This window comes from Nicotiana tomentosiformis, chromosome 2 (genome assembly GCF_000390325.3).
Source record: "Nicotiana tomentosiformis chromosome 2, ASM39032v3, whole genome shotgun sequence".
Lineage (NCBI taxonomy): Eukaryota > Viridiplantae > Streptophyta > Magnoliopsida > Solanales > Solanaceae > Nicotiana > Nicotiana tomentosiformis.
This window is the reverse complement of record NC_090813.1, coordinates 13,567,627-13,593,563: the sequence shown is the minus strand read 5'-3', so window position 1 is coordinate 13,593,563 and position 25,937 is coordinate 13,567,627. Positions and strand designations below refer to the sequence as shown.

The window sequence follows — 25,937 nt, the reverse complement described above, 5'->3', positions numbered from 1 at the left end:
CAAAGTCAAATCAAATACAAGGCATTCAAGATCAAGGCTACTTGTTTGTGATAAAATTCATGGCAACAATCAAAGCGTTCACGACGGATAAATTAAATTCAAATTAAAGATCAAGCTCAAATGCCCTTGAATTTATATTGGAAAAGTAAAATGAGAGGAACCATAGAGATTGTAACATTCAAACTATTTGAAATCAAATACTACAATTATTACAATTTTTTCTGTCTTGATTTTATTTTGTCGGCGTAATTTATTGTCTACAGACTAGGGCTGCTTATCGGGCGGATCGGACAGTTGTTTACTCTTAACGGTTTGATTTATCGGTTATCGGTTTTTAAATATATTAATCTGCTAGCCACCCGATAAGATATCGGGCGGATTGGTATCTGTTTAGCTATTATCGGTTTAAATTGTGCCTTTTTAATTAGTAAATCGTGTAATAAACCGAAGTAAAAATCTAAGACACACAGAGAGATAGCATTTCGGATATGCACGAGTTCCAGCAGCAGCATCACGTTTGAGACCTTTCTTCAATATAAAACTCGTTCCGGTGAAGTTCACTGAGTGAACAAGCCTGTTAGGTCAAAAACTCAAAGTTAAATGTGTCATTTATACAAGTTGGGAGTAATAATTAATTAACCCTCTGCCCAGATAACTAATTAACCCTCGACTATTCTCTGAGAAACCTCATCATCTCTCTGTCACTTCTTCTTACTTCTCCAAACATGGCAATTACATCTGTCAAATTGAGTCCAGAAATCAGATATTCTGTCAAACAAAGTAAAAAGAAAAGGAATCGAATACTATTCTGCCTAAATACTAGTAGTATATTGTATGAACTTTAGAATATTTTCTCAGCAAACTCATAGATAGGATACCTTAGAATACTTTAGAAGATAACAAGAGCAGTAGTGCAGTTTAAACTGAGTATTAGAAGCATAATTGTTCTCTGAAGAATAATACAGAAGAATCATGATTTGCATCTAAAGGGTAAGACTAGACTGAAACCAAGTACAACAGATCATTTTCCAGGTACGTTATAATTAGTACTTATATCGTGCCTATTAACTCTCACCACGAGACTTAATTGCTAATTGGTGAATCACCATTGAAAGAGAGGCCATCACTGAAATATTAAAGGTAAAAGTGTCTCGGTAGGTGCCATGTTTACTACATACTATAAAAGAAGTGCCACACGGAAAAAGTTCTTTGTTGGGCTCCAATATGGGTAAGAAATGCAAGCTAGATAGAGCTATTACATATGCTTCACAGAGTTATAAACTTGCACTTATCATGATATTAGCCATTACATATGCTTCACAGAGCTATAAACCATAGGGAAGGAATATGACTGATGCACATCCATAATTCGAATTCTTACCAGATATATTAACACTACACGTCAATTACGGAAAGGTCTTTTCCATTGATAGCTAAATCTGAAGACAATAAATTAAAATAACGAGTCGTGCGATAAATATAAGCATATCCACAATACTTATATACAACAAATATAGTAATAATATTATTACCTTATTCAAGCTGCTCGATTTTATCAAGATCTTCCTCAACACTAATAGGTTATTTTAATTTTTTTATTTCGAAGCCAATCTTGAAGACACACTAGAGCTTGCTCCAATTTAGGAGTTAATGAACTCCTTAATGAATCAAGAAGACGTCCTTCTGTACTAAACCCACATTCGGCTTATCATCCCACACAACATGCCTTTTTTCCTTTTCTTGGTTATATTTGACTCCGTTGTTTCAGCTTTACGTATTGCATTTGAATTAGAAGCCCCACTTTCACCCATCACCTTATTACTTTGTATATTTTCATCCATGCTACAGATTAAAGAATGACACAAGACAAGATCACATTAAGACAGAAACAATAGTTAGTTTGAGGAAATGATTAGCAAGGAGCTAAAAGAGATAAAACCCTCAACTAAAAGACTCAAACCAAGGTTTGTTCAGATAGGAAAAAATAAATGAGCCTTACTAAACATTATACTAGCTGGTCTAAATAGTCAATTTTTTCCCCAACAACAATTATAAAAAGAAATATCCCAACTCCAAGCCACACCCCTCCAGAATATATTTCTGACAAACTCAATGGCAAACAATGGTAAATACAAAAGAATAAGGTCATACAACATCGCCTTTTCTATTTTAATTTGGAAAGTTCAGAGGATTATCTACAGAAACATTTCATGCCAAGCAGCAAATGCCAAACATACATGTGATACTACAGGGATTTAACTGCAGACTAGAACGAAACTAGATACAAAAATAATCTTAACAGATACCTCAAGAGTGATGTTATTTTCATATCCATGAAATGGCTGGATACTTTGAGATGCTCTCTGATTTTGAAGGTGTAAAGAACAGTGAGGACCGAATATTTTGAAGACATCAACAAGAAAAGAAACTTACCATCTGTTGCTCTGGCTATGGCGAGAGGCGAGAGGGAGACAGTGAGTCGGCGAGAGGGAGAGGCGAGACGGCGAGAGGAAGAGGGAGAGGCGAGACTCGAGAGATGAGAGGCTGCTTGCCTGCCCGCTGAGTTATTAGGGACTTAGGATTTCGAAGCCAATCTTGAAGACACACTAGAGCTTGCTCCAATTTAGGAGTTAATGAACTCCTTAATGAATCAAGAAGACGTCCTTCTGTACTAAACCCACATTCGGCTTATCATCCCACACAACATGCCTTTTTTCCTTTTCTTGGTTATATTTGACTCCGTTGTTTCAGCTTTACGTATTGCATTTGAATTAGAAGCCCCACTTTCACCCATCACCTTATTACTTTGTATATTTTCATCCATACTACAGATTAAAGAAAGACACAAGACAAGATCACATTAAGACAGAAACAATAGTTAGTTTGAGGAAATGATTAGCAAGGAGCTAAAAGAGATAAAACCCTCAACTAAAAGACTCAAACCAAGGTTTGTTCAGATAGGAAAAAATAAATGAGCCTTACCAAACATTATACTAGCTGGTCTAAATAGTCAATTTTTTTTCCAACAACAATTATAAAAAGAAATATCCCAACTCCAAGCCACACCCCTCCAGAATATATTTCTGACAAACTCAATGGCAAACAATGGTAAATACAAAAGAATAAGGTCATACAACATCGCCTTTTCTATTTTAATTTAGAAAGTTCAGAGGATTATCTACAGAAATATTTCATGCCAAGCAGCAAATGCCAAACATACATGTGATACTACAGGGATTTAACTGCAGACTAGAACGAAACTAGATGCAAAAATAATCTTAACAGATACCTCAAGAGTGATGTTATTTTCATATCCATGAAATGGCTGGATACTTTGAGATGCTCTCTGATTTTGAAGGTGTAAAGAACAGTGAGGACCGAATATTTTGAAGACATCAACAAGAAAAGAAACTTACCATCTGTTGTTCTGGCTATGGCGAGAGGCGAGAGGCGAGAGGGAGACAGTGAGTCGGCGAGAGGGAGAGGCGAGAGGAAGAGGGAGAGGCGAGACTCGAGAGATGAGAGGCTAGCTGGCTGCCCGCTGAGTTATTAGGGACTTAAGATTTCTAAAAGGTAAGTTCCCAAATTCTAATAGAGTAACACTGATCCAGTACTGGATAAGTGGAAGTGTGGAAGAGATTTTTATTATTTAATATACATAGTAACATATGGATAAATATATATTTAGAGAGCAGCAGTAAACGAGATAAATTATATATATATATATATATATATATATACTCTTAACGGGTTAACGGATTATCCGTTAAGAAAATTAAATAATCCGCCCCCAAATCGATAAGCCGTTAATAAAAAAATTTCAATCTGTTAAACCGTTAACCCGATACCAATAAATCATTAATCCACTTTTGCGATTCGATTTTCGGTTTGGTTTTGAACACCCCTACTACAGACGACACCAATCAAAATATTACCGGAATTCTAATTCTTGTCAATATGGTTCAATTGTAACTTACTTGAGAACCAATCCAACTAGGCCAAAATACAATTGTCCACTCCTTTCCACGGCTTTACAACTTGTTTGGATGGGTGTTACCCATTGTATCTTATTGTATTGTTATCCCAAAATAATGTTTATTTTGATTGTTTCATTAAAATTGGTTGTATTGTATTGTAAAATCCATTATTTCGGAACAATGAAAAGTCCCATTTTTTAAAACAATTGATTTGCTATGGCAGGATTGTTTCCTATTTTTCTTTCCAATTATGCCCTAACTTATTACTCCATAATTCTATTTTACCCTTTACCTTTTTAAAATTTTAACTCCAAATCCCAATCTATAACCTACTTTGTCTTCGTCCTTTTTTCCAGAACTTCTGCGGCTTCCAACTCTAACGTAAAAGGTATAGGGTTTGCCTTCTTTTTGTTTCGTTTTTTCTCCTAATGTGATTTTAACTCCAATTCTAATTATTTTAACTCCAATTCCTTATTCCTTTGTTATGGCAATTCTCGTTCCTTTCTTTATAAGACATATTTGGTGATAAATTAGTAAAAAAGGATTTTCTTAAATTATTTTTATGTATAATTCTTGATAAATTTAATATTTAAACAATTGAGGTTATTTTAGTAAACTTATCAATTACAGTTTAGTGCGATAAAGTCAAACCAAATAACAAAATATTATTTAACAACAGTAAACAGTACAATCAATTCAAATGTTATATTCATAAAACGATACAATACAATATATTATAAAACGATGGCTAACAACCATCCAAACAAGTTGTTAGCAAAGCTTAAGTCCTCGGGTCCTTCAAGCATCCGAAATACGCCGGGATTGAAAATGACACGTGAGTCAACGTCAATAGAAAGGAGGAGAAGACGGATGGCTCTGCAGTAGTAGAACCTGGTGAACCGGGCGTACTATTTTCCAACCTTATAGATATTTTATCCACATAGTGAATAATTCTGGAATTAAATCAAAAAGGCCCTTTTGCTCAGTGATAGAGTACTAAAGAGGTAGCGAGACTGACCACAATTTCAGGAATAGATTGACTTTATTTTATTTTTGTTATGGAAAGTGAAAGTGATTATGTTGATGCGATAAGTTGTTTTTGAAATAAAAATATTTTTTGCCGATTCTAACAAGGTAACCCTTAATGTTATCATTTGTATGTCACATAAAGTCATAAACAATAAAAATTATTATTATATCATCTCAGTTCTAAGTAAATTGAGATTAGTTATATGAATCCTTTCATGTTGCTCGCGTTACATTGATAAATTTAACCGGTATTTGCAGCTACATGAGTATGAACCATTAGGAAAGAAAAGTAATATTATGGGATCATTAAAGCATCATGCTTATAGTTCAGGACCATTTGGGACTTTAACAAACTCCAACCTTTTTACATAATCACAATCCACTCCCCAAGACCCCAACAAGCAGAAACCTAACATAGTAACAAATAACTAACCATTAACCAAATTGGCCAGCAAGCACCTAAACATTTCAATAAAACTTGTCCAGCAAAAAATACCATATTGTCTCATCTCCACTGGGAATCACAAAAGTAGAATCATGCCAATCCACTTCTCTTTCGTTTTCAAGCACTACAGACAAGTGAAGAACCCTCCACTTTGCTCATACCCACCTCATCAAAATCCACCTAAATACTTCTCTCACTTTGCTAATACACTTTATTCAGCTAGCCTTTTGAGTACCCTGAGGTCCAAGAATTGTCAAGATTCAATTTTTATAGTTGTTGGTGCCTGTAATCTTGGATTTTGAACATTTTTTAAGAAAATATTTTTTCAAGATTTTGTAATATTCAGTGCTTTTGCAGTTACAGTGGTGAAGAATTGAAGGCAAAAATTTCAAGTCTTTGTTGGTTAAAGCCCAAATTTTGAGAAATACAAAAATGGGTACCTTGAATTTTATGTTTCCCAATTCACTTCTTGATGGTAACTGCAAGATTGTAGCCTTGGGTGGTAGCAAACTCAGAAACAGTAAAAAGATAAGTTCTTGTTTTGACCCTTTGAGAATTGGGAATTGTACTGATGTCCAGCAGCTTCATGGCTTGAATTTGGGGCTGAATAAGACTAAGGGAAGGAAATGGGGTATTGTTTCACAGTTGAAAGCAGTTGTAGATAAAGGAGTGGAGAGCTATGGAAGTAGTGATGTAGAAATAGATGAGAGTTGCTGCTATGATGCCATTGTAATAGGGTCAGGAATAGGCGGATTAGTGGCAGCAACACAGCTAGCAGTTAAGGGAGCTAAGGTTTTAGTTTTGGAGAAGTATGTTATTCCTGGTGGAAGCTCTGGGTTTTACCAGAGGGATGGTTATACTTTTGATGTTGGTTCTTCAGTCATGTTTGGATTCAGTGATAAGGTTAGTTTGTCTGTATACTTTCTTTCTGTTTGGATTCAGTCATAGTCCTTCATACTGAATAGTACCTCTATATTTCTCATGTTGTCATCTGCTGTTTGATTCTTGAAATCAGTTTTTCTTGGGTGCCTTAGCTATATACACAAGTACTCTTCTAACTATTCCTCTTTTGGATGATATGGGACTACACCTGAAATATTATCTGCTGGTTTAGAAGAAAATATTGCAAACTTTTCTAGTTGTAAATCCGTTTGAATGACGCACTAGTCTAGGAGAAATATCTGATACTTAAGGACGGATCAGTTATAAGTTTCCTTGCATTTTCCCAAATTTAGGTCCTCCTAGAATTTGGTTGATAACAACTGTTAAACTATGATACAAGGTCTTCTTCCCATATGGTTTCCTGCCCCCAGCCTTCTTTTGTGATGACATTGCAAAAACAAGAGAATAGATTTTGACAATTCGCAGATACAATGCTTTATGCCTCGTGCTTTTATATATGCCATGCTATAGAGTAACAAAATTCTGAAGAATAGCACTGTAGAAAACCTATTTACCCATGTGCATATACTCTTTAACATTTTGGGTCAAGTTGGTGCATACATGTCAAATGTCCCAAGCTTGCTGTATATGTAACTAATTAACAGACTGACAAGAGACTTCAAGTAATTGTCTGCAGTTGGTTGGTTAATTTAACAAAGCTGGTGATGTCCCCAAATATCATATTTTCTCCTATGTGGTTAGTCCTTCCAGTATTTGATGTATGTGTAGTGCATATAATGTTCTTATTCCGATCTATCTCTTCAAACTTCAGTCCCAAGAATAGTTGTTTCATTGCATCAGTTCACATGTTGCTGTTGTCATCACTTGTTATCTTACCATAGTCCTTATCTGGCAATTATATTTCAGTTCTTACTTTTCATGGTACCATCAACAAGCACACGATACCCATAGTTGGAACGTCTATCAAAAGGTGCACGTACCAAGTCTGCACTAGTATAGCTAACAATGTGTTCATGTTTTGTATGACCATACTATGGAGTAGTTCATTTCCTGGAAGACGTGTACAAGAATGAAAATAATAACATCCTATTGAATATCACATGGGAATTCGTAAACCAACGTACAATGTTCACAACAAAGCATTGTTAGGTTGGGTTGTAGTGAGGTAATTCCACCTTGCCGACCATCTATCTACATTAATCTGGATCTATGAGGGGCTTTTCTACCCCAGCTGGAGCTCTAAATTTAGATTTAATAAGTGCGAGTGGTCAAATATTTCCATCCCTGTTTCCTCGAGTATGTCTGATGCATGTTTTATGCTCTAGATTGGGTCATGTTGATGCCTCGGAAGTATCTCAATCTTTTCCGAGCTTCTTGGTCTGAAAATGCTGGAAGAGACTCTGTTTCAATTGAAGAATGTCATCCCAATAACTACCTATGATAACTCTGTCATTAACATAATTTGTACTGGCAGTGGTGTATGCTTTGTTCTGTTGTATGTGGTCTGCGGTGCTTACATGTGATTGGATGTTTCACATATTTTGACAGGGAAACCTCAATTTGATAACTCAAGCATTGGCAGCAGTAGGATGTAAATTAGAAGTTATACCTGACCCAACAACTGTGCATTTCCACCTACCCAATGACCTTTCTGTCCGTGTACACCGAGAATATGATGACTTCATTCAAGAGCTTGTGAGTAAATTTCCACATGAAAAAGAAGGGATTATCAAATTCTACAGTGAATGCTGGAAGGTTTGTGGTCATTAACATTAAGGTGACTGCAGCTTGCTTTAAATTTTGGACTTCCTGATTTAGACTCAAAATCATTTGTTGAATATGGATGCACAGATCTTTAATTCTCTGAATTCTTTGGAACTGAAGTCTTTGGAGGAACCCATCTACCTTTTTGGCCAGTTTTTTAAGAAGCCCCTCGAATGCTTGACTCTCGGTAATTTCTTTTCTCTTTTCCTTTTAACTTCAAATGTTATATTTCTTTAGCTGTGCCTTCAGTCCTAGTGCTAGAAATGGGTAAAAGAGGCAGTCTAGTGCACTAAGCTCCCGCAATGCTAGAAATGGATGCAGAGAGTTGTTTCAAATTGACTTTGTTTCATGTCCTTTTATTGGTATACAAATTTACATTAATAGCAGGACAAGTCCAGAGAGATGCTGTATCTCGCACGATAACTGTAGTTGCATAATTAAACATATGTTCAAGTGATAGTGTTGAAAAAGCTTGTAGAACTCAGTAGTTGCCAAAATTTAATACAGTTCTGAATACAGATTACTCTGATTTTTTACTCTGACCTTTTTCTCAATAATCAAGAAATTCATGACCAAAGATTGTAACATTTCCCATCTTAGGTGGCTTTTGTCATTTTCGCTGATCAAACACAGACTTCGTTCCACTGTATAACGCCAATTAACTTGGTATCCTTTTGCATAAAGATAATGAGATCTTATGCTATCAAATCACCCTTCTTGTGTTTAACAGTTCTGATTTACATGCTTTAAATTTTTGTAGTGCATTTACTTAAATTTGCAGTCCGACTGATGGCTCATAAATCATGGAAAATTCCTTCATAGATGTGTTAATACCCAAAAGCGTTCTACTTATGATAGGTTCTTCCTGTCATTATTGGCATTTGCCAATATCCATCTTGCGGACTAATTTAAGAATAACTCTCCAATTATAGGGTCATTTTTTCATGCTGACATTTGTGCAGCACAGAATGATTGAATATCCTTCTATTGAATCTTAATTTATGCCAATGTTATTCATCACAGCCTACTATTTGCCCCAGAATGCTGGTGACATTGCTCGGAAGTATATAAAAGATCCCGGGTTGCTGGCCTTCATAGATGCAGAGGTGAGGCAAATAATCTGTACAACTTACTAAAAGTTTTGATGATTTCTTTACCTTTTGAAGAATTCAACTATATTTTCTCTTTTGCAGTGTTTTATTGTGAGCACAGTTAATGCATTACAAACACCAATGATCAATGCAAGCATGGTAATTCTGCATTTAACCTTAGGCCTTCTTGTGTTTATTGATATCCATTTTCTCATGAGTTGCTTTCTGCAGGTTCTATGTGACAGACATTTTGGAGGAATCAACTATCCCGTGGGTGGAGTTGGCGAGATTGCCAAATCCTTAGCAAAAGGCTTGGTTAATCAGGGAAGTCAGATACTTTATAGGGCAAATGTCACAAGTATCATTTTGGACAACGGCAAAGCTGTGAGTCTTGGTCCTATAACCATTGTGAAATTATTGTTAAGAGTGTTTATTCCTATTGTGATATGCAAAACTGTTGTTCTGGTGTTCGTATTGGACATGTCTTTGCCGACACTCTGTTAGACATACAGTGACACATGTCACACACACTTTTAACTATTGTCAAATCGTCTTTCCACTGTGAGTCTTGGTCCTAGAACCATTGTGAAATTATTGTTTAGAGTGATTATTCCTATTGTGATATGCAAAACTGTTGTTCTGGTGTTCGTATTGGACATGTCTTTGCCGACACTCTGTTAGACATACAGTAACACATGTCACACACACTTTTAACTATCGTCAAATCGTCTTTCCACTGTTTGACCATCAAAAACACTTGTCCTATATAGGTCCTCGGTATGCCTAACTGCATCTAGACGAGCCGTTTTAAGATTTAAGGTAATATTAGCATGTTAGGATGTTAAAATATTTTTAAAATTGGGTAGTAGTATATAGTAAAAGATGAAAAGTGTGACGACAACGAAGGAAGAGGGAAGACCAAACATCTGTATGTTAAAATGTTATACGTTTCTATACTTGATTGTAACTGATATATATTGTGATATTTTACTTATCATTTGGGTAGGTCCTACATCCCCTTTAGTTGGATGTCAGTTACGCCCCTGAAATTATTATACAGAAAGTGTCTACGTATTTATACATACATGACCAAATTACGTAACAATATAATGAAATTGTATTTTTCAATGTCCTAATCATGTCTTGTTTCGCATTTGTCAATGTTGTGTTCGCCAGTGTGCATGCCAGGCCATTTTCTCAAACTCTTCTTTTTCTTTTAGGTGGGAGTGAAGCTTTCCAATGGAAGGAAGTTTTACGCTAAAACCATAGTATCAAATGCCACCAGATGGGATACTTTTGGTTAGTTTTCCAGGAAGCCAGCATAATTCATGTGTTTTCTTAAGATTCTTTTGTCTTAGAGCCAGTACTGCGGTTTTCTTGCACACATTTGATTCTCTTCAAATCTTGTCTTCTCATGTCAAGTGTCGTACATTGTAGGAAAGCTTTTAAAAGCCGAGAATCTGCCAAAAGAAGAAGAAGCTTTCCAGAAAGCTTATGTAAAAGCACCTTCCTTTCTTTCTATTCACTTGGGCGTTAAAGCAGATGTTCTTCCGCCAGACACTGATTGCCACCATTTTACCCTTGAGGTACTATTGGCACTTCAATGGGTTTGTTGTTTATTTTTTCCTGTTTAAAGCTCACATTCACAATCCCTTGATTTTACAGGATAATTGGACAAATTTGGAGAAACCATATGGAAGTATATTCTTGAGCATTCCTACAGTTCTTGATTCATCATTGGCCCCAGAAGGACACCATATTCTTCACATTTTTACAACGTCAAGCATAGAAGATTGGGAGGTAAAATTACTATATGCCTTCAGTGTCGAAAGTAACCTCTTGTGTATCTTTGTCATCGTTTTTTTTTTAAAAATGGAAATTGAAGTTGAGGTGTTTTTACTTACTAGGGACTCTCTCTGAAAGACTATGAAGCAAAGAAAGAGCTTGTTGCTGAAAGAATTATAAGCAGACTTGAAAAGACACTCTTCCCAGGGCTCAAGTCATCTATCGTCTTTAAAGAGGTACAAGTCATGATTTTATGAACTGAATAGTTGGTCATAGTGAACAATAATTAGCTTTCTTCAGTACCAAATCGACACGCATCTTATGCTTGCTAAAATAGTTCGTGCCTTGGGGCTTCATCCATTTATAATAATGATTGGACTCTTGTAGGTGGGAACACCAAAGACACATAGACGATACCTTGCTCGTGATAGTGGTACCTATGGACCAATGCCACGCGGAACTCCAAAGGGATTACTTGGAATGCCTTTCAATACCACTGTAAGTTAATTATTCCTTCTGTATCTAGTTGCTTCACTGCTCTACTGGTAAATAGAAGCGCACAGAATAAACTGTTCCGTATGGTTTCTGAGCTTACAGGCTATAGATGGTCTATATTGTGTTGGCGATAGTTGCTTTCCTGGACAAGGTGTTATAGCTGTTGCCTTTTCAGGAGTAATGTGTGCTCACCGAGTTGCTGCTGACTTAGGTAAACATGGTTTGACAAGATATTCAATTTTCAGAACTTGAAAGTCCTGATTGCATTTGTCGCGATATTTTTATTACACATATCACTAGCTCTACTATAATTTGCTCTGTGGCCTTCAAAAGGTTCCCGCTAGGGAGGTATCGACTTAATATATGCCAATCGGCAATAAGTGGTCTTATTACTTTGTTTATTGATGAAAAGTTTTATTTGACATCCAATAATCTAATACAATATGCTCAACAATATGGAATTTATGTACCTTATGTTTAGTTTATATCCATATCACCATAAAGTAACTGTGTCTGATTTTGATATCCTCTTTTTTCTGTCACAGGATTTGAGAAAAAATCAGAGGTGCTGGACAGTGGTCTTCTTAGACTACTCGGTTGGTTAAGGACACTAGCATAATATCTACTCGTTAAGCTAAAAATAAACATACGACAAACTTCTCAAAAAAAAAAATCATATGACAATACTTTGGCAGTCAAGTGATTGGCTTCTGCCAGAAACATCTAATATAAGGCACATGTTTATTTTGTTGGGCAATGCATTGGTTAGTGCCAAATTTTTTACTTCAATGGGTTATTACCTCTTATCTTCTTATGTAAATGAGCCGGAAATGAGATCCAATTCAGGTCATAAGATACTAAAAGCTGTTTTGATTTTGCAAATCTATTCAATGTCTATTGTGGATCATTTGCTATAACATTCTGGTAACAATCAGATCCATAGTTATAGAACAAAAGAAAATTTCCAGGTATATGTTGTATATCACATTGATGCAAACGTTATTCTTCTATGAGAATCAATTATGAAATGTAGCTAAACTACTCAACTACTGAGGTACTAAATAGCAATAAGAATACACCCTTCAGTCCACTTGGCATCTGTTCTGGTACATTATCAAAAGGTTAATCTTCCAAAAGGAACATTAAATCACCATGACTGCAAGTTACCTAGCAATCAAGTCTAAATCTCAAGAAGATCCCTAGAATGAGGTACTCACAAGAAATAGTATTGAATGCACATTATATGTGTGTTTTTAGCTACCTAGTAGGAAAATTGAAATTAAAACAGGGTATGTTATTTCTGACTTATATATGTACAGTTCAGAACCTAATCCAACTAATCAGAATCTTAAAAAAAAGAACAGCTACTACACATCATCAGACCAATTTTAGCTGGCAACAAAAGTTAAACTCCACAGAAACGAATAATTCATACTACTAAACGAAAGAAAGCTAAGTTATTGCCCCAAAATCATCTAGGTGGGTAAAAGAGGGACCTATAAATGGCTGCATGTAGAGGAAAGAAAATCCTTGTGAGCAAGTAGCAGTACCACAACTTCTGTTGAAGATACATATTGAACCAAAGTAGCCGGGCTTGAGGTATAAAGTTCTGTCTGAACTGTTTCTGCTCAATCCACACTAAGAAGGTGATCAACTGGATGAGCAAGCATAAATCTAAGTGGGCTGATTTTATGAATATTGATTCTTTCCACAGAAAGAAACAAAAAATATAAGATACAAAATGGAGAGCTAAGAAGGATCATAAAAGTTCGCTTTCATCTCTGATGCCTGACTAATCTTTACAGCATAATGCAATCCATGTTTTTGTTTCACATACTCCTGTGGATGTAATACCAATGCCTGACTAATCTTTACAGCATAATGCAATCGAAGTTTCTTGTTTCACATACCTACGTGGATGATATACACAAGCAGTTTATGTGTAATCAGTGACATCAAGCTTACCAGGCTTTAAGGCCTATGGTATACCAATGCTTACACTCTTTTGCTTCTCTTCTCACCAAAGCCAGTGTCTTGCATCATTGCTACAAATTCACTGTAATCGATGTATCCGTCCTGGAAAAGAAAATAGGTACATGAATGTTATGATCTTATATATGCTTTTATGTTTGACAATGCACATTTACATATCTGCAAGATATTAGAAAAAGGAACACTGAAGATAAGAATAATAGGGTTTACATTATCTTGATCAACTTCACGCATAAGCTCTTCAATGGGGATATCGCTCAAACCAAACTTATCACAAGCCTTTTGGAGCTCATCCTGTGTGATATATCCACTACCATCTTCATCAAAATATGAAAAAGCAGCATACATGTGATCTTCCTTCTGAATTTTGTTTAAATGGAGCATAGCAGCTATAAACTCGCCATAGTCAATGGTACCACTATTATCAATATCCGCCTGAATTATCCAAACACAGAAAGGTTGTTTAGTAAGGATCTTTTCTGACAGTTTATTTTTAAGAAGATCTGATATACCAACATGATTTGCAATGCTATTTAAAGCTGTCTATGATGTACATAAGCATGCTCTGGAACATAATAAAAAGTATCACTTACCGCTTGCATTAAGCTAACTATTTCTGAATCCATCAGATCGGCACCCACTCTTTCCAAACCCTTTTTCAGTTCTTCTAGCGTAATATTTCCACTGTTATCGGTGTCTATCATTTTGAACATTTCCTTCAGTCCTGCGATTTCCTCTTCAGACAGACTTTCAGCAATTACCTAAAAAGCAAATAGAGATTGCTCAAGTGTAACAACTAAAAACCAGTATTACTTGATACAGTAATATGTTTCAATGTCCTTTTCCTGTTCCTCATTTAAAAATTAGTGAGAAATGTGTATAAGCATGGAACAGCTATATATATATATATATATATATATATATAGCTGGCATTTTCTTTCCAAATACAAGCCAATTAGGAAGAAAATGGAAAGGTTACTAATTAGATTAGCCATGACATTTTCTTTCTTGAAAGGATTGTCGCCCTTGTCTTTCTGCATAAATGCAATGAATGCCATTACTCAGGTAAATTCAGCGATGATAGGTCTGAACAATTAGAATAACTTACTCTGACTGCTATCTTCTTTAATTTGTTCATTGCAGAAAACTGATTGAGACGACTTAGGACAGCACAATCAAGAGGCTTATCTGGAGCAACCCCACCAACACGGACCCATGGATGACCTGACATAGATAATACATATATGTCATTCATGTAAAATAGCATTTTAGTGTGCTCCTTGAGCGTACAAGCAGAAGTTGATGCCCTTTCTTTTAAAAGAGAAGCTTAGTTGTACCAATATACAACTGCTTCTTCCATCACCAACCCCCCCCCCCCCCCCCAACCACCACCACCACCACACACACACACACACACACAATATATTGGTCTCTGTTAATCTCACTCAAAGAAGCTCATATAGAAGATCTGAAATCATCTTCATACTGTAACCCTTTTTAACATATAATAAAAGGTCAAAAAAACAAAGCAAGAAGCTATTACTCCTGGAACATAGGTCCTCTGATTACACGTCTCAAGTCTCAACGAGCCAACAATTTGGCCAAACTCCAAATCTATAAACTCTAAGCTGCACAAAACCTGAGTTTGAGATATACCACTGGTTTAATTCTTTTTTTTTTTCTTAAAGTTATCTGATTTCAAGAGGTAGAAGAAAATTTTGATGTTTACATATCCTCCAATGCACATATTGCACATGAGCGGATGTGTATCCAGAAAGAAAATGCAAGAACTTAAATATATCTGGTTCCTTAATATAGCAGATGCTGCAATCAGGAAAAGCTATTGTCGGTGCTGAGTGCTACCAGTTCCAAGAACTAAATTTATTGGGCATTTCCAGTTACTTTCATCAAAACTAAGTGATCTTCCATTTTCTTTAAATAACATTGGAAATAATAGTAAAACAAAGACTTTTCAACAACAGATAAGAATATATTTCCAGCAAAAGTACAGAAGAATTTTTAAGTAAGTTATATAATAAGAATAACTTTAGAAGCATATCGAGACAGTTGATAATCTATCTTAGCAAGCAATTGATCCAGAGGACAAGGCCATATGATGCAGAGAAGAAAGGATGAGAAGCATCATTATATACTGAAAACATACATAACACTGAGAAGAGCATAAAGGATCAGACTGGTGAATACTGCATCTTACAAAGAACTTCATGGGCTGTCAACCGCTTTTTGGGATCTCTCACAAGCATTTTTCTGACTAGATCTTTTGCACTTTCTGATATAGTAGGCCAAGGTTCTGACACAAAGTCGAGTTCCCCTTTTAAAACCTGTTCAAATATTCCTTGCTCCGTCTCTGGTGCAAAACATCAAAATTCATAAGCCGCATGGTCTTCATGTTGCTTCAAGGATTATAAAATCAAATTGCAAAGGAGAAAGGTCAAAAAAAACTTACCGTCCCAAAATGGAGGAACACCACTAAGTAGTATATAAATAATGACTCCTGCACTCCAAATATCACACTCTTGACCATAATGCTTCCGCAACACTTCTGGTGCCACATAGTAAGGACTTCCAACGACATCACCAAAGGTTTCACCTGAGTGCACCATATTTGTATTCTTGATTAGGTGAAGGAATACAGCTCATAAAACAGCTAGAGGAAACCAGAAGAACAGCAACTGATTCTTATAATTTCATTTTATCTGTAATAACTAAAGTAAAACTAAAAGATAAGATTAAAATGAAAGTAATAATAGTAGCCTATTATATGAACAGTAAACACTCTGCCTTAATAAGCTTAATGTGAAAATAGGTATGAAAATAGCAGGTCATATTATTGTGTGGCTTCTGCTCTAAGAAAAGGCAATGTCAAGCAGACACCCTACAATTCTTAAGTTACGAAACAAGATAGAACAGCCCAAACTAACATACCGAAAATCAAGCAAGTAAATGCTAACAAAGAGCAATACCATTTTCTCCATTTTAGACTTTTTCACTACTTTCAAGGATGTCTTTATAAGTACATTCATGCTCTTTGCTACTATTAAATCAGGATTAGACTATTGGAAACTTAAAAGAATCATTAAGAACAGTGTATAGAACATGTTTAATGTTTATGTTATGGTGGAAAGTCTAGAAAATCATTAACAATATTGTTTAAGTATAATGATTCTTTTTAGAATATTTCTAATGAGTATTTCATAATAATTAATAATCCCAAGAATTAGAGAATTTTCCTCATATCGTGGAGCTCAAAACTCCTAAGATAGGAACTTTCAATATGTTGTTAATAACCAACTTCAAAAAGAGTTTTTTGCTCTCTTCTTTTCTTTTTTCGCATGGTATTAGAGTCTTTACAATTTTGGTAGAGACTTAAGTAGTATCTGCCTACAACAACTACACCTCAATCTCAAAACTCAAATTGCGGAGTGCCTTCCTACTAATGACCAGAATTATGCCATAAGGTTTTATTTTCTTGTCATAGTTATACTATTATTATCTTTTTGTGATGACGGTTCTGGTGGTACTACTTCTCTTTCTGATAATCCTTCTTGCAGCACCACACCTTTTTCCGATAATCCTTCCTGTAGCACTGTACCACTTTCTAATAATTATTCCAACAACACCATGCCTATTTTCGTTAATATTCTGGTGACACAACTCCTATTCTGACCAGCATTCCACCCATAATCTAGTCATCCTCTCAACAATAACTGTTCTGGATAACTGGACCGTGCCTCTTTTCGGTGGTATCGTGTCTTTAGCCAACGTCATTTGGCATCATCAAACAACTTCTCCAGTGAAACTCTTCAGCCACCAATTCGAACTATATCCTGGAGATTCGAGTCACAATTTGTCTTTCCATTGATTGAGGATAGATGTTTTCTGTGTGCAGTGAGAATCACTTTTTCTGCTGTGCAATTACCAGTTGCTTTCTGGCAAGAAAGATTTTCAGCAACACTTATTGTGACTCAAAGCTCCAATAAGAACCTCTCTTGTACGTTGTTAATAACCAATTTCAATAAAAGTCTTTTCAGAATTCTTTTCCCTTTCACAAGATCCATTGGGGAAGTTACTTTCCCACAATGAACAAAGTATAGAGATTTCTAAGATTGGTTTGTAAATTCTTTCAAAAACAACTCCTGCAGCTATTAGGGACACATGGATGGAACACCTATCAGGTGTGGTAATAAGAGTTTAATATTAGAAAGCCTTAAACCTAAATGTAACCCACTCTTGTGTAATAATTCAATCCCCTTCTGGTGTTACAAAGCAATCATAGGTTCATACATTGGAGAAAGAGCCAAGGCATAAGCAGTACTGGCGGCAGAAAGTTCACTGAACGCAAGAATTTAATAAGAAAACACTTTTTGCCTTGCAGAGTATCTTTAAGCATTTAAATTAGATTATAGACTCTCTAGTGAGTTACAGATAATTGACAGACTTGGGGGGGGGGTGATATAAACAGTAGCGGAGCCAGAATTTTGGTTAAGGGGTGTCAAAATATATAAAAGTAAACATACCAGAAAATTAAGGGGAGTCAATACATAGTATATATACATACTATAATTTATTTTTTTACCTACCTACACAGTGTATTTTTTCCGCGAAAGGGTGTCAAATGACACCCCTTCCTATAAGGTGGCTCCGCCACTGGTGATATTAATGCCAGTATTTAGGAAATTGTGTTTTCAAGAGAATACCTGGCCTGAAGAACACTGATAACCCGAAGTCAATCGTCTTCAGGGGCGACTCCTCTTGCTGATCGACAAAAAGAAAGTTCTCAGGTTTGAGGTCCCTATGCATAACACCCAAGGAATGGCATGCTTCTACAACACCTACTATTACCCTTGCAAGTTCAGCTGCTTTCTTCTCTGAATAATGCCCCCTCTGTATAATCCTATCGAAAAGCTCTCCACCCACACAAAGCTCCATTACAACATGAACCGCAACAGCATCCTCGTAAGCCCCCACAATTTGTACAACACTAGGTTGTCCTGCCAAGTGATGCATTATCCGAATCTCCCTCCTTACATCCTCCACATCCTCCTCAGTATTCAACCTCCTCTTAGCTATGGACTTACATGCAAATTCCTTCCCACTCGACTTCTCTACACATAAAAATGTCGTCCCAAATTGCCCTTGTCCTAACTTCCTCCCTAAACTATAAATTTCCTTCAAATTACCCGTTTTTCGTCCTAAAACAGATTCAATCTCAAGCCCCAGACTCGATACTCTCTTAACATGACCGGGCTTGTTCTGTTTCACGCCCTCCACGGGCTTATTAGTAACATTATCATTAGCATCTGCATTCTTGTTGTTATTCCTAACCTCCTCTTTAACACTCATTTGTGTATTATCTCCATTTATCATAAGGTGTGGAGGTGGATTACTTTGAATACAAGATTTGTTATAATCAGAACCCTTTGCATCATTTGTATTTGATGAATCAACTGAATTCTCTTTTCTTTTATCCCCTTCATTTGGGAGTGGTAAATTTTCAGATTGATTAGGTTTCCAAACGGCTGCAGTAACAGATTGTAAGAACCCATTGTTAGCCAATTTGGGTCCTACACAATTATTCCCCATCCAAAAATATAAAAAAAATACCAAAACAAATACTGCTAGCTCAAATCAAAATCTCAACTTTTCCCAAATTCCAGTACCATCTAAACATGCCATTGCTGATTCATAAAAATTCAACAGAACCCTTAATGAAGCCCTAATTTTTTTATCCCAAAAATTAAATACTCCACTAAAATCAAAATCAACCGAACTACTCTTATGTTAAATCACTCGACACAAAAAACGTACCAAAAATCTGAATTTTCTGAAAATTTAAGAATTGAACAACAGATGTCTCAAATATCGAAGCTGGCAAATGAAAATGATATCTTAGGGATTTGGAAGAAATTGAGGAGAAATTAAATGAGAGGAAATTGTTGGAAATGGTGAGGAAATAGAAAGATGAAATGGATCGGATGGATAGATTTGGCAATCGGAATAATATTGATGATCAGTTCGTTAATTCTGTTGATGATTGGAGAAGTGTTTTGTCATGCATGAATTAGCATGCAATCACATTTTTCAACCTACTGCCACGTAAAGTTTTTTTATTTTTCCTTTTCACACAATTAAAAATAGAACAGAGAGACAATATAAGGGATCTTTTAGTTCGGAAACAAGTTATTATGCAGTAAGGATTCTTTATGTAGTAATAAATAATATGATTATTATGTGATGATGAACAATGAAAGAATTATTATGAGTTGATATATAATGAAGAAATTATTATTATTATTATTATTATTATTATTATTATTATTAAACAAGAAGTACTTACTTTAAAATCATTTTTGTCTTTCAATAGTCTAATATATTTTACTTTTTATACCAAATAAAATAATACATAATTCCCACATAACTTATACGAGTTTATTTATAAGAAAATGCAAGTTGAAACTAGACGATGGATAAGTCATTTTGAATCCAAACAAGGTATTGGTTATGGTGAATTTAATGAGAAATATGATGTTAGAGTAAATGCAAACTCGTGACACTATGGTAGGTACGGTCTAATATCCGGTGGCAGAGCCACATGCACTCAAGAATCAAGATCCAAGGGATGTCAACCGACATCCCTTCGTCGAAAAATTACACTGTAAATTTATTTTTTTATATTTTGGGCCCCTAATAAAAATTTTAGCCCCACGACTATTTATATCTATATATTTTGCAACGTGAAGTTAAAAATAATTCTTAGGATGTGAATGCTATCATTTTTAAGATGCAAGCTTCATAATAATATTTAACTCAAAGGTATTAGATACTAAATACATTCAAGCGTTTAATTGTGAATGTAGTAAATAAATTTCTAAAGAGATCACCTAGGAGTGACAAAATGGTTAAAAGAAAACAGTTAGGGAACTTTACATAACTATCACAGTTTAAAAGAAATATAACAAATTCTTAGCATGAAATCCAATATTACAGCCGTGACAGGAAAATATTTATATTTGTAGCACACAGTTCCATTAAAATAAGAATATTAATTATTAATCCCTAATCATAAGCAATTTGAATGGAAAGTCAATAATTCTAAGTACAAATATCATGCCTTTTTTTCTCTCTCTCTCTCTTTATCTATTAGCTTTCCTTCTTTTTCTTCATCTTCTTAATTTTGTTTTCTGCCGAAGCCAATATATTTTCTAAATTTGTTCCATTCGTTTTCTTTTTAATTATCTTTCTTAAGTTTTTCTTTCTTTATTTCTTCATTTCTTAACATAAAGATCTTACTTCGATAATAATATACGTTAATATATACAAAACATATATATCAAAAATATACATTGAATTAATACATATAAAATATACATAAAAAATATATCTTAAATTAAGATGACACTTAGACATGTGAAATATACATAAAAAAATATATCTTAAATTTAATTAAGATGACATATAAATATACAAAAAATATATATAAAAAATACATCCTGAATTAAAATGGCACTTGACATATAAAATATATTTGAAATGTACATTAAAAATACAACTTAAAATAGGATGGCACTATACAAATAAATATACAAAAATTATATACATTTTTGAATTAAAGTGATACTTGATATACAAAGTAAAAAAGACGTATAAATCAATACATCTTGAATTTAGGTGGCATTCACATATGCATCAGATTTTCAAAAATGAAATGAAGAAGATGAATGTTGGAAAAGGAGAATGGAGATGGACAAAAAAAGTACTTCCTGTGATTAGTGAGTCAGTTAACTTATTAAATGTTGAGCTTAATTTTAATAATATGCTAATAATGAAAAAAAAAAGTACTCTTTATGGAATAAACAATAAATGATGCTATTCTTTTAAATAATAGTTAAAAAAGGATCAAGCGTGTAAAAAAACTCAAACAGGTAACCACCCATATTATCCACTAAAATATGGGTCAGATAATGAACTATTTAAAAAGGAAATTTTACCTCCTATAGCAAACCTTTAAACCTTATTTATTATAAATAAATACCTTTTTAAAAATTTATTTTCTATAGCTACCTTTTAGGTTTTATAGCAAATTATGTATTTATGGTCACTTCCTACTGTTAAGCCATTAAATACGCTGTGAAATATTTTTCTGTCTCCTACTTTCTTTTCTCTCTCTCCCAATAACACCGGTATTGTATGCAATTTTGCTAAAGCCACGATCTCTCTCCCAACCCAGTATCTTCCCCACGAATACAACCACCATTATCAACTGATTCATCTTCATTCTCTCTCTCAATTTTCAAAATTGATTGCTCAAAAAAGTTGTTGTAAGTGTTAAACTTGTTAGATTTTCGCTGGCACCTGTATTCTTCTGTATCTCTGTACTATATTTTTAGAAATAATCACCATTGTTATGCTTTTACAGAAAACTCAGAATTTCTTCTCCAATGGCTGATTCAACTCCTTACAAGAGGGTTATCCGAGGTATACCGACCAAAGCACTCAATTTCGAAGGGCTATCTTTCGATTTACAAATCACTCAAGAGGAACATGTATTTGCAGGTTCAGCAGTAAATACAGTTGCGGAAAAGAGAACAAAAATATGCAATGACACATCGAAACAAGCCCAATTTGAGAAATTTCCGAAAGAATCAACACTTCATGATGCGAAAAAGAGAAGAAAACTTATGGATGACGATTCAGGGGTTAAGAGAAAAGAGGTCGATATAGGAATTAGCTCGGAAATACTGAGCGAAAAGGTAATCGTAGATGTATTTATATGTACTTTAGTCCTCATACATTGATTATTACCATATACACTATTTTTTTATTCTTTGTATTTTAATGTATTTATATGTATTCAATAGTGCCAACACTGATAAATATTTATTACAGTGACTTTCACAGTTGTATTTAGATGTATTTAGATGTATGTTGTTCTAGCTTTAGTGATATATTCCAACTAAGTGTTCTCATCATCATTCTCAAGCCAACTGTATTCTGTTGTATTTAGAACAACAGTCATTGTCATATCTCTCATTTTTTGTGGTAATTATCAATACATTATATTTGTAAATCATGAATGTGTTATGTATACCAAATATATGTATTCATATGTATTTTCAATCATTTATTTTATCTTTTTAATTTTTGTTGTATGCAGGAAATAAAACTCTTTGTTAAACACCCGCATGTTGTATCACCACATATCAGTTCCTTCACTAACACAAATATAGTCTCCGACCTCAAAGAGAAGCTTACACCAGAGCAGTACAAATTATTTTGTAATACTTATTTTGGAAGTTTCATCGAAATGAAGCACTGCGAGGTTCAACATCAATTGTTCAGGTGCTTCATGGTTCTGCATCTGGAAGAAAGCCATGATGATTCATTTTCAATATATATGAATGGTACAAAATTATGCTTCTCAATCAGGGAGTTTGCGGTAGTCACTGGTCTCAATTGTGTTAGTGACGTTGAAGATTTTCGGTTTAACACAAAGAAGCCTAATAGGATTGTGGATCCATACTTTGGCGATGCAAAGAATGTCAAGAAGAAAGATTTGGTGAAGTGATTTGATGACAAGAATTGGGGTTATGATAACGATGGGGATGGTATTAATATAGCTTTGTTGTATTTCATTCATACTTTCATATTATCCTCTGAGAAGAACTGCTCAACCATTCCAAGACTACATTTTGACTTGGTCGAGAGCGGGAGATATTCTGATTATCCATGGGGTAAGGATGCATTCCAGGCCCTTATCAGATCTATTAGCAAGAAGATGGATTCTTAGAAAAAGTACTACAGGATAGCTGGGATACCTCTTGCTATGCAAGTATGGTTTTATGAGTGCTGTTCAAAGGTTGACCCCAAAATTGCACTCCGAGTTGATAACCGAATGCCCAAAATACTCAATTAAAAATCTACAGTCAACCAGCCAACTTATGCTTACTTGATGAACAACATGTTCAATGATCAAGGAAATCTGATAAGTTACTATTATTTAATTGTATGTTATTTTAGTAAACATATATTTCTGTTAGTAATTTTTTTTTAATTTTTAATCAAATACATTTGCATACATCATTCATCAATGCCCATGTTTTCATAACTAAATCGAATACAAAAGAATACATAATACAATGTTGAAACTAAAAATTATATACAGTTGCATTCATAATACATCTATGTCCCTGTTTTCATAAGCAAGCCGAATACAGTTGAATACATGACACAATATTGAAATTAAAAATTAAATACAGTTGCATACATCATACAACTGTATCACAATTTTTCTGTTTTACTGGAATACATTAGAATATATAATACAACTCACATTGAGTGTGTTCCTGTTTTTAGATGAAATACAACAACATTCAACCTAGCGCTACAAAGCTTGTTGTTATTCAGGTTACTCCGGATGGTGTTGATGTAGAGAAAAGTCTTATTCCTTCAGACAACAATGATAATGATTCTGATGACTTTCGTCCAACACCGCCTCTTCAACCTAAGAAAAAACTTGATGCAAGCGTTGGTCCATCTTTATCACCGCCCCACAAAAAGCGCAAACATCAGTTAAGTGACCCCTCAACTGCAGATAGTCCAATCCCACATGTGCCTGCAATACCTCAAACAAAGTTTTCTCCTACTGATAAGATTGAATTCAAGGAAACTGTATTGAGTTCTAAGAAGCCGGCAGATTCTAAATCTGATGATTTGTATGCTTTGAGGCAGGATCTAAATTCATTCAAGGATTATGTAAGTATTGTTAAAACATATTAAATTTTACCATTCATGTATTAACTTTCATATATTTTTCTAACCCATCTATAATTATTTTTGTATTCATTAGGTGATGGGTGAGTTTACTTCTCTACGAACATTGATCAACGAAAATTTCAAAAAGCTCTTTGAAAATGCAAAAGCCAATCAGAATACAGAAATGGTTTACCAAAGGAAAAAATATACTAGGAGACATGATGGTGGTATTCAAATGTCAACCGAGGCCAACTTGCATAATAATTCCAAATGCCAAACACAACATGATATACCTATTGGGGAGAATTCTGAGGTTAATATTTTTTAACCTCTTTAGTATATATATGCAAGTCTGTATATGTTTTGTGTAAATATAATCTGAAAACACTTATATACATGTGAATATAATATTATATGTATATCAATACATGTTACATAATACACTTATATGCATGTGCATACAATATCACATGTTTCATGATTTACTAAATACATATTGCAAAGCAGCATTCATAATTCTTCAGCTTAATCATGTATACAACAACATACATGATTCATAATACAAAATACATCAAAATACATTATTCAGAATACATTATCATTCATTTTATTCAAGTGTACATCAAAATACATTATTCAGAATACATTCCAATACATGGAAATACATTAACAGAATCATCATCTATACGCCTACTATGAAATTGTGAAAAATTCTTTGTTTTTTACTAATCTGACAAAGACATTCTTGTAAAACATGTGCTATATTAATATATTATATTGGGTATTATAAGGTTATGGAAAGGAAGCTGAACATCGACATTCTTGCCGATGAACCCCCACAATCTAATGAGGTAAATCCTGTATGTGGTGACATTTTAGCTGCATCTACTGATGTTAATCCTGTATGTGGTGAAGTAAGAATGGAAGGGCCTACTCCACCGGAGGTGCCGTTTGTTATACCACCTGAAACTGACGAGGATGTATCCAGAGAAATACATGTATCACAATTTGAGTTAGCGGATGAGTACCTTTCAAGTCAAGTTCCAAACACTCGAATTATGATACATCAAGCAACAACAGTTGTTGATTCAACCCCTTTACCCTCTCATAGGACTCGACGTCCAAGTCGATGGTATTCTTCGCCTTACAAGTCAAACTTCGACTCGGCCGGTTAGTAAATACATATACAAAAACTATGTTTTATAAAGTTTTGATATATTTTCTCATGATAACTATAATTAAATGTAGCTACTAATAACGACGATGAACTACAGGTACCTTAGTAAAGTTGACTGCCATATATGATAAGAAATACCCCTTTGAAGATGATTTAATATCGGGGCCACATCATACGTTAGTCATTCAAGAATTTGAGAAATGGGTTCGTGATGGTCTTTTGGCTACACATGATCAAAAGTGAGTTAATTTCATCGATCTACAATGTATGTGTTTTATCAATTATTATGTGAATGTAATATTTTTTTTCAAATCATTGTAGAAAGGATAAAGAAGACCATTACAAGAAACACAAGTCAACACTGCATATACAGTTGGATTTTGGAGTTCATGAAGTCACTTCAAAAAATTAATTTTACCTTCTCTCATTTGACGGTCAACTATGGAATGACGATGTAAGATATAACACTTGTACATTCAGTTTATTTCATATTTTGATACATGGTT

At 34.5% G+C, this 25,937-nt stretch overlaps 2 protein-coding genes across 3 annotated transcripts; one reads left to right on the top strand and one right to left on the bottom strand.

Annotated features, from left to right (window-relative positions):
• The first annotated feature begins 5,689 nt into the window (after positions 1-5,689).
• Positions 5,690-12,460, top strand: LOC104098775 (prolycopene isomerase, chloroplastic). Of its 2 annotated transcripts, none has more exons than XM_009605595.4 (13): positions 5,690-6,354; positions 7,903-8,109; positions 8,206-8,305; positions 9,142-9,224; positions 9,312-9,368; positions 9,441-9,593; positions 10,430-10,508; positions 10,647-10,795; positions 10,875-11,009; positions 11,117-11,230; positions 11,382-11,492; positions 11,592-11,700; positions 12,035-12,460. In XM_009605595.4, exons 1-13 carry the CDS (start codon positions 5,884-5,886, stop codon positions 12,106-12,108), a joined length of 1,842 nt encoding a protein of 613 aa, XP_009603890.1. In that variant the 5' UTR covers positions 5,690-5,883; the 3' UTR covers positions 12,109-12,460. The 2 variants fall into 2 exon arrangements, with proteins under 2 accessions (XP_009603890.1, XP_070051095.1); XM_070194994.1 differs by having other exon boundaries at positions 5,750-6,354; positions 11,592-11,709; positions 12,043-12,278.
• A 773-nt stretch (positions 12,461-13,233) lies between these two features.
• On the bottom strand, positions 13,234-19,475 carry LOC104098774 (calcium-dependent protein kinase 20-like). The gene is made up of 7 exons (XM_009605594.4): positions 18,200-19,475; positions 15,949-16,092; positions 15,697-15,849; positions 14,590-14,705; positions 14,075-14,242; positions 13,692-13,916; positions 13,234-13,565 (listed from the first exon to the last, which is right to left on the bottom strand). The coding sequence occupies exons 1-7, from the start codon at positions 19,083-19,085 to the stop codon at positions 13,485-13,487; spliced, it is 1,773 nt and encodes a 590-aa protein (XP_009603889.1). The 5' UTR covers positions 19,086-19,475; the 3' UTR covers positions 13,234-13,484.
• Between the last annotated feature and the right edge of the window lie 6,462 nt (positions 19,476-25,937).

Coding starts and splice junctions, on each gene's coding strand:
- LOC104098775 (XM_009605595.4), top strand. CDS start 5,884: ATGGGTACCTTGAATTTTATGTTTCCCAATTCACTTCTTGATGGTAAC. Junction 8,306..9,141: donor CCTCGAATGCTTGACTCTCG/GTAATTTCTTTT, acceptor TATTCATCACAG/CCTACTATTTGCCCCAGAAT. Junction 11,231..11,381: donor CATCTATCGTCTTTAAAGAG/GTACAAGTCATG, acceptor GGACTCTTGTAG/GTGGGAACACCAAAGACACA.
- LOC104098774 (XM_009605594.4), bottom strand. CDS start 19,085: ATGGGGAATAATTGTGTAGGACCCAAATTGGCTAACAATGGGTTCTTA. Junction 14,706..15,696: donor GACAGCCCATGAAGTTCTTT/GTAAGATGCAGT, acceptor TATCTATGTCAG/GTCATCCATGGGTCCGTGTT. Junction 13,566..13,691: donor GTGAAGTTGATCAAGATAAT/GTAAACCCTATT, acceptor TTTCTTTTCCAG/GACGGATACATCGATTACAG.